This window comes from Pelecanus crispus, chromosome 20, assembly GCF_030463565.1.
Source record: "Pelecanus crispus isolate bPelCri1 chromosome 20, bPelCri1.pri, whole genome shotgun sequence".
NCBI classification, from domain to species: domain Eukaryota; kingdom Metazoa; phylum Chordata; class Aves; order Pelecaniformes; family Pelecanidae; genus Pelecanus; species Pelecanus crispus.
Window position 1 is genome coordinate 1,674,863 of NC_134662.1, and position 8,237 is coordinate 1,683,099.

At 59.7% G+C, this 8,237-nt stretch overlaps 1 protein-coding gene across 1 annotated transcript in view; it reads left to right on the forward strand.

The window, feature by feature from the left end:
- UNC13A (unc-13 homolog A) overlaps window positions 1–2,640 on the forward strand; it is a 36,140-nt gene extending 33,500 nt beyond the window's left edge. Inside the window, exons 43-46 of the mRNA XM_075723838.1 lie at window positions 182–238; window positions 1,756–1,848; window positions 1,916–2,075; window positions 2,352–2,640. Coding sequence (XP_075579953.1) covers window positions 182–238; window positions 1,756–1,848; window positions 1,916–2,075; window positions 2,352–2,640 — 599 coding nt within the window. The remainder of the gene's footprint in view (window positions 1–181; window positions 239–1,755; window positions 1,849–1,915; window positions 2,076–2,351) is intronic.
- The last annotated feature ends 5,597 nt before the right edge of the window (window positions 2,641–8,237 follow it).

An 8,237-nucleotide genomic window follows, 5' to 3' on the forward strand; every position in this document is an offset into this window, starting at 1 on the left:
ACTGCAGTGTTGTCCGGATGCTCGACCGTCCGTCTGTCTGCAAGATCTGATCTCTCTTTCTTTCTCTTTGTTTTCTCCCCCCTCTTCCACTGTTCCTGTCCCCCACGCACGTTGTCTCCTTCCTCCTCTCTTCGTGTACTCTGTGCTGTGTCTCTGTCTTTCTCTCTCTCCTTCCCACTAGTTCATGGTGGGAAAGGTATTAGGTTTACCCTTAGTGAAGAAATTTATCCTGAGAAGGGTACGTGTGCTGCTCACCCGCCCCTGCACCTGCCTGCTGCCGCCGGCCTGGGCTAGTAACAGTCCCGGCACTGCGGGCCGGGGTGGCCAGGAGCCCTGTCCCAGCACCACTGTCCTTGGGGACCCCTCGCGTGGGCAGAGCTGGAGCCCTCCGCCCACAGACTCGCACTCCCAGGGCTGCTTTGGGCTGAATTTGGAGGAACTGTGCTCAGCCATATTGACCACCCCCCAGACCAGGGAGGGGGGACTGTGCCCCATGGGGACAGGGGTGCCCACCTTCACTTGCAAGCTCTGGGCACCCCACATTGTCTGCAGTGCTGCTGCCTGGGGGTGGGCACTAGCCATGACCTCCCTGCAAGCTGGGGAGCTGTCTCCTTGGGACATGTGGCCCCAGGGGAGGCCATGACCGTGTCCGTGTCCCCCTCCCATCCACCCTGCTGCCAGAAGGACCATTACTAGCCTTGCTCCGGCGAGCTCCGTCCGCCTGCCCTGGGGCGTGAGGAATGAGCCCAGCTCTATGGGCCCTGCTTGGCCTCCATCACACCCTGCCAGAGGGGCCGGGACTGCACCCCATGCTTGGCCTCCCGTACCCAGACACCCCCTCCTCACCCGCCATCGCCTCCATTTCGGCTCAGCATGCGGCGCTGCCCGGGTGGCGGGTGCCTGGGGGGATGGGGCGCCGGGGGTGGGGCGGAGGATGGAGGTGGATGGAGAGGAGAGGAGAGGGTGCCATCGCCAGCCTCCCCCCGGCCTGGCACCCTCGTGCTGGGGGCCATGCAGTGACACCTGGGGATGTGTCCTCCTTTGCACTGTTATTTCCACCCTGGGAGCTTTCTGCTGAGCTCGGTTTGATCTCCTTGGCTCTGTGTGACCCATGGAGCCTGTCCCTCTGCCTCGCACCCCCTCCTTCACCCATGGGTGCATGCACGACTCTTTGGGGAGGGGGTGGGGGTCGGCTGGGCTGTTGGTCGCAGGTCACCTGAGTTCCCAAGGCTCGGGGACCCCAGGGCTTGATGTGGTCCCTGAGATGGAGGGGATACAAGAGGGGGCAGGTCAGCCCCAAGCCGGGCCACGCCTGCCCTGTGGCACAAGGGCCAGATCAGGTCCCTCCTGCCCAGTGCTGTGCCCATGCTCGCAGCCGTGCACGGAGCACTGACACCCACCCGTGCCCATAGTAGGGGGAGCTGGGCCACTGTCCCCTGCCCTATCCCACCCAGGCACCCCAGCTGGGTCCTGCTGGTGTGGGGCAGGTTTCCAGAGAGCCAGCCTGGAGCTGGGGCTGTCCTGCCATGCCCCAGCCCAGCCTGGTGCCAGCTCCAGCTGTCCTTGACGGTTGCCACACCCATGCTGCTGTCCCCAGAACTCTTTGGCAGAGGCCACATTGGGCCAACTCCTACTGCCCACCCCCTCCCGCCCTGTGGCGGGTGACCTGCCTCCTCCAGTGGGGTTGGTGGTGGGCAGGGGACGTCAAGGACACAGGGGGAGCGGGCACTCATGACTCCTCCCTTTGCCATGCAGGCTCTGGTGTGGATGACCCTGTCGGGGAGGTGTCCATCCACGTGGAGCTCTTCACCCACCCCGGCACTGGCGAACACAAAGTCACCGTCAAAGGTGGGTTCTGCTGGCTGGGATGCCAGGTGGCAGCGCCCTGTGAGCCTCATGTGCCCCCTCCTTGCAGTGGTGGCTGCGAACGACCTCAAGTGGCAGACGTCGGGCATCTTCCGGCCCTTCATCGAGGTCAACATCATCGGGCCCCACCTCAGTGACAAGAAGAGGAAATTCGCCACCAAATCTAAGAACAACAGCTGGGCCCCCAAGTACAACGAGAGCTTCCAGTTGTGAGTGGCACCACGGGGCTGGGGATGTGGGGCTGGGCTGGGGGATGTGTCCCCATGACATGGGGCCCCCTCCTCCTGGGGTCTGCCGTGAGTTTGCTCGTCCCCCAGGGGATGTTTTCTCACTGGTAAAAGCAGGGATTGGGAAAAAGGGAAAAAAGAAAAGGCTTTTTAGGGGCAGTGGGGAGGCAGCACCCGTACAGGATGCTGTCACAGAACCAGGGGGCCTGGGAGCGTGACCTCCTGTGCCAACACTGCCCGACCCTTGCTCCCCCGCAGCACCCTGGGGACAGAGACAGGCCCCGAGTGCTACGAGCTGCAGGTGTGCGTGAAGGATTACTGCTTCGCCCGGGAGGACCGGACAGTGGGCATTGCTGTCCTGCAGCTCCGTGATATCCTGCAGCGACCTGGCTGTGCCTGCTGGCTGCCCCTGGGCCGCCGCATCCACATGGATGACACCGGCCTCACCGTCCTCCGCATCCTCTCCCAGCGCAACAACGACGAGGTGGCCAAGGAATTCGTCAAGCTCAAGTCGGACACACGCTCGGCCGAGGAGGGCAGCAGTTAAACCCCTTCCGCCCCCCCCAGCCCTCTGTCCCCACTCCTGGCCCCCTTTCTACAGCATCCTCCAGCCATGTATAAGCCATAAGAGCGGCCATAAGAGGAGTCTCCTTCCCGGCCCTGGTGTGGGTGAGGGGGGGAGGCGGCTGCAGTGACAGACCTCCCCTGTCCCTCCCTTGGCCAGACTGGCTGGGTGAGAGCGGTGCAGAGCGCAGCCATGCCTCCATCCTACCCTGACGGGAAGGTGCTGGGGCTGGTGGGGCTGCAGGGAAGGGCTGGACCCCAGACTGGGTGATGGGACAGATCTGCCCCTTCCCAGCCTGTCTGAGATGGAGGAACCCCAATGGCCCCTCCCTGACCCTTCCCTGTCCTACCCTGCCCCAAACCTCATGGAGTGACACAAGGAAAGAGCTGGAGGGGGGTGGAGGATCGTGCCTCATCCCACCCGGGGGTGTCGGTGAGTGGCTGGCACAGCACGATGGTCCCTTGTCCCCGTCCCTCAAGCATCGCCGGGCGCCCTGAGTGACAGGGAGGCTCCCACCCATTGAGCACCCTATACATATGTAAATAGCTGTACATACACGGGGCAGCACGACGCAGCTGTGTCCTGCACCCGGAAGGGCTATTGGGGCTGTTGGCTCGGTGGGCGCAGCCCCCACACGCCCCACACAGGGTCCCCTCCCTGGCTGGCAGCGGCATCACCGGGGCCGGGAGCGGCAGGAGCAGCCCCCGGCCCGTATCCTGTCTTCCCTGCCTTGCCGCCACTGTGGGCTGCCCCGCTGCTGCCCCCAGGGTGCCAGGGCTTGGGGGTGAGGGCTGGGGGCACTGGAGCGGAGGGACCTGTCTCCCTTTGCTCTGGCCACTGGGGATGAGCCATCCCCGTGCAGTGCAGCAGCGCCCACGGGACCTCCTTGGCGCAAGAGAGACCCTTCCCACCCCCAACCCAGCGGACCCCCCCCCCCGCCCCCGAACGATTTCCCATTAACCACCATTTCTGCGTGATCAGTGGTGTGCGTGTCTCGTGCGAGTGCCCGGGAGGCCAGGGTGCGTGGTGTCGGGGATGGCCACCCCAGCTGGCCAGCTTGCCCTAAGTACTGGGGAAGACAGAGGCCCGATGACCTCACAAGTCAATATACCTCTCTCAGCCCCCTCCCCATCCCAAAACAGGGTACCCCAACTGGCCCCCATGGTCCTTTTTCTATAGGGTTTGCCTGGGACCAAAGGGTTTAGCTTTCCTGTCTCGTTTCTGTTCAATGTTTACACCCCTTTTCTAACCGCTGCTCCCGCACGGCCAGGCTGGGGCTCAGCCCTGCACCCCCTGACCATGGTGCCCCTGGCCCCGTGCCCCCTCCCCAAACTGTCCTGTTTGGCATGTGATTGAACCAACCAATTCTGCTCCTGTAGCACATGTGTCACCGATGCCTGTGTGTCTGTACCACCCCGTGCGGCACCGCCGGCGGCGGCTACCATGGATGCATGACAGTGAGATGTTTTGCACTATTTTGAATTTTTTGGGCTCTGTAAAAATATTTTATTATAACTGACATTAAAAAGCACACCCTTCACTGTGGCTACTGTGGGGGTTTGGGAGGGCAGGCGCCCAGGGGCTCTTCATCCCCACTCCCACCCCAGTGCAGCACTTGCACCTTTAAGGTTAACACCAAGGAAAGTGTTAAGATAGCTTAACCAAAAATAGCTCAGGCACGCTGCAGCAACTCTGCCCACACTCAGCCTCCCTGAGGGCTGCTCTTCAGCGTACCCACCCTTTGTGAAGCCAAGAGCTTCAGGACAGGGGTTAAATGGAACTGGGACAGACCTGTCCTGAGAAGTGACACTGCTCGCAACCACCGTGCTGCAAACTCCCAGGCACGGGAGTGATTAGAGACTGCCAAAAGCCTCAGCAAGGGCAAACCCCTGCCTCACTAATCTAGTGGCCTTCCACAATGGAGTGACTGCATCAGTGGACAAGGGAAGAGCTACGGATGTCATCTATCTGGACTTAGAATCACAGAATCGTTTAGGTTGGAAAAGACCTTTAAGATCATCCAGTCCAACCATTAACCTACACTACCAAGTCCACACTAAACCAATCAAGGGTAGACTAGACTAAACCATGTCCCCAAGTGCCACATCTGCCCGTTTTTTGAACACTTCCAGGGATGGGGACTCCCCCACCTCTCTGGGCAGCCTGTTCCACTGCTTGACCACCCTTTCCGTCAAGAAATTTTTCCTAATATCCAGCCTAAACCTCCCCTGGCGCAGCTTGAGCCCATTTCCTCTCATCCTATCGCTAACTACATGGGAGAAGAGACCAACACCCACCTCACTACACCCTCCTTTCAGGTAGTTGTAGAGAGCGATATGGTCACCCCTCAGCCTCCTCTTCTCCAGGCTGAACACCCCCAGTTCCCTCAGCTGCTCCTCATAAGGCCAGTTGTTTCTCCCACATATTCTCCCTTACTTCTATAAGGCTTTTGACACAGTCCCCCAAAACATTCTTGCCACTAAATTGGGGTGATATGGATTTGATGAATGTGGGGCCCTGATACCCTACAGAGAGACCTGGGGCTTTTGCCAGGCTTTTGCTGGGGTGTGGGCAGGGCCCTGCTTCTCTCCAGGGAGCCCCGGGGCTTTTGCCGGGCTTTGCCGGGTTCTGGGTGGGGCCCTGAGGGCATGCAGAGAGCCCCGGGGCCTTCGCCGGGCTGTGCTAGAGCCGGGGCAGTGCCCCGCTGCCCTTTAGAGAGCCCCGGGGCTTTCACGGGCTTTGCTGGGACCTGGGCCATGCTCCAGAGCACCACAGACCCCTCACCGGGCTTTGCCGTAAGGCTCAAGGGGGGCTGCTGCCCTCCAGAGTGCCCCAGGGCTTTTGCCAGACTTGCCAGTGCCCTGGCTGGGCCCTGCTGCCCTCCAGAGTTCCCCAGGTCCTTTGCCAGGCTTTGCAGGGACGTGGGCAGGGCTCTGCTGCCCTCCAGAGAGCCCCTGGGCTTTCACTGAGCTGTGACGGGGACCAGGCAGGGTCCTGCTGCTCTCCAGAATACTCTGGGGTCTTTGCCAGGCATTGCTGGAGTCCAGGGAGGCCCTGTTGCCCTCCAGAGAGCCCTGGGGCTGTTGCCAGGCTTTGCCAGAATCATGGAATCACAGAATGGTTTGGGTTGGAAGAGATCTTTAAAGATCATGGAGTCCAACCCTATTCTGGCTGCTGGGAGCTCTTGTCGTTTCCCAGTCATCCCTGATAGATATACCCTTTCTCGAGGTTTTCTGGATTAATGAAGCGTTGTCCCTAGCTTTAATCATCAATACTGGGGCTCCTGTGCCCATGTGAAAGGAGAGAGAATATCTATTATTTGCCACTAACGGTATACAAAGGCTGGTACTAGTATTTATGCCAAAAAGTTTGTCCGCTTGGGACGGGTCATGGGAACTCCCAGGTCCAGGGGTTGGGAGTTCCTCCATTAGTTTCCAGATAGTGGGGCTGGAGGAGCAGGTGGGGCAATTTTCTCTAGCACCTTCCCAACATCCAGGCCACCGGTGCAGTCCTTTTCATGATTCTGCCATGGTTTCTGTGAGTGTGGGGAGCCTGTCGAACTGGCCTGCCGTAAATCCTGTTTCTCCCAGGAGGTCCCATAGACATCTCCGTTCTGGGCCTCACTCCTGTCGTTCAGGGAGTCTTTTTATGTCAGATTGATTGGTTTTAATGGGAAGTTTTTGAGTATTTTTTCCCTCACTCTTATGCCTGGTCAGGGTCCCACTGCCCTCCAGAGAGCCCCAGGCCCTTCGCCAGGGCTTGTTGAGGCCCACAGGGCCCACAGTTCCATAAAGACTGACCCCAGGGCTTTTCCCAGTCTTTTCCAGGGCCTGCGCAGTGTTCTGCTGCCCTCCAGAGAGCCCCAGGGACTTCACCCAGCTTTGCAGAGACCTGCAAGTAGTCCCGCTTCTCTCCAGAGTGCCCCAAGGCTTTTGCTGGTGTATTGGGTTCATGTGGCAAAGTTTTGGTACCCAGGGCGGCTGCAGGGTGGCTGCTGTGAGACCCCAGAAGCTCCCCCCCATGTCAGATGGAGACTGTTCCAGCAGGCTCCAAGACGGACCACTGCTGGCCAAAGCTGAGCCAATCTGCGACGGTGGTAGCGCCTCTGTGATAACATATTTAAGAAAAGGTAAAAACTGCTGCTTAACAGCAGCCGGGAGAATATGTGGGAGAAACAACTCTGCAGACACCAAGGTCAGTGAAGATGGAGGGGAGGAGGTGCTCCAGGTGCCAGAGCAGAGATTCTCCTGCAGCCCGTGGTGAAGACCATGGTGAGGCAGGCTGTGCCCCTGCAGCCCATGGAGGTCCATGGTGGAGCAGATATCCACCTGCAGCCCGGGGAGGACCCCACTCCAGAGGAGGTGGTTGTGCCCTAAGGAAGCTGTGGAGAGCCCACACTGGAGCAGGCTCCTGGCAGGACCTGTAGCCCCGTGGAGAGGAACCCACGCTGGAGCAGGTTTTCTGGCAGGACCTGTGGGGGACCCACGCTGGAACAGTCCATTCCTGAAAGACTGCACCCCGTGGAAAGGACCCACGCTGGAGCAGTTTGGGAAGAACTGCAGCCCGTGGGAAGGACTCACGCTGGAGAGTTCATGGGAGGAACCCCATGCTGGAGCAGGCAAAGAGCATGAGGATGAAGGAGCCACAGAGACAACTTGTGATGAACTGACTGCAGCCCCTTTCCCCATCCCCCTGTGGGGGAGGAGGTAAATAAGTCAGGAGTGAAGTTGAGCCTGGGAAGAAAGGAGGGGTGGGAGAAAGGTGTTTTAAGATTTGTTTTTATTTCTCATTATCCTACTCTGATTTGATTGGCAATAAATTAACCTAACTTCCCCAAGTCAAGTCTGTTTTGCCCATGATGGCAATTGCTGAGTGATCTTCCTATCTGTATCTCGACCCACAAGCCTTTCGTTGTATTTTCTCCCCCTGTCCAGTTGAGGAGGGGAAGTGGTAAAGCAGCTTGGTGGGTACCTGGCAGCCAGCCTAGGTCAGTGCACCACAGCTAGGGTTTGTTGGGGCCCGCACTGAGCCCTGATGCCCAACAGAGAGACCTAGGGCTTTTGCTGGGCTTTGCCAGGGCCTAGGCAGGGTCCTGCCCCTCTTCAAAATGTCCCAGGGCTTTCGCCAGGCTTTGCTGGGTCCCGGTTGGACCTCTGATGCCCTACAGAGAGCACTGGGGCTTTTGCCAGGCTTTGCCAGGGCCTGTACAGTGTTCTGCTGCCATCCAGATTGCCCTGAGGCTTTCAGTGAGCCTTGCTGAAAGTCTCAAGGGGGCCTGGTGCCCCCAAGAGTGCCCCAGGGGCTTTGCTGGGTGCCATAAGGAGCCCTGCTTATCTACAGAGTTCCCCACGTCCTTTGCCAGGCTTGCAGTTGCTCAGGCAAGGCCCTGCTGCCTTCCAAAGAGACCCCTGGGGCTGACGCCGGGCTTTGCTAGGGCCTGGTCAGGGCCACGCTTCTCTCCAGGGAGCTCCAGGGCATTTGCCAGACGTTTCCAATGCCTGGGAAATGCCCTGCTGCCCTCCTGGAGTGAGGAGGCAGCTCTGCACTGCACGCTGTACCCAGCACTCACCCTCCCCTCA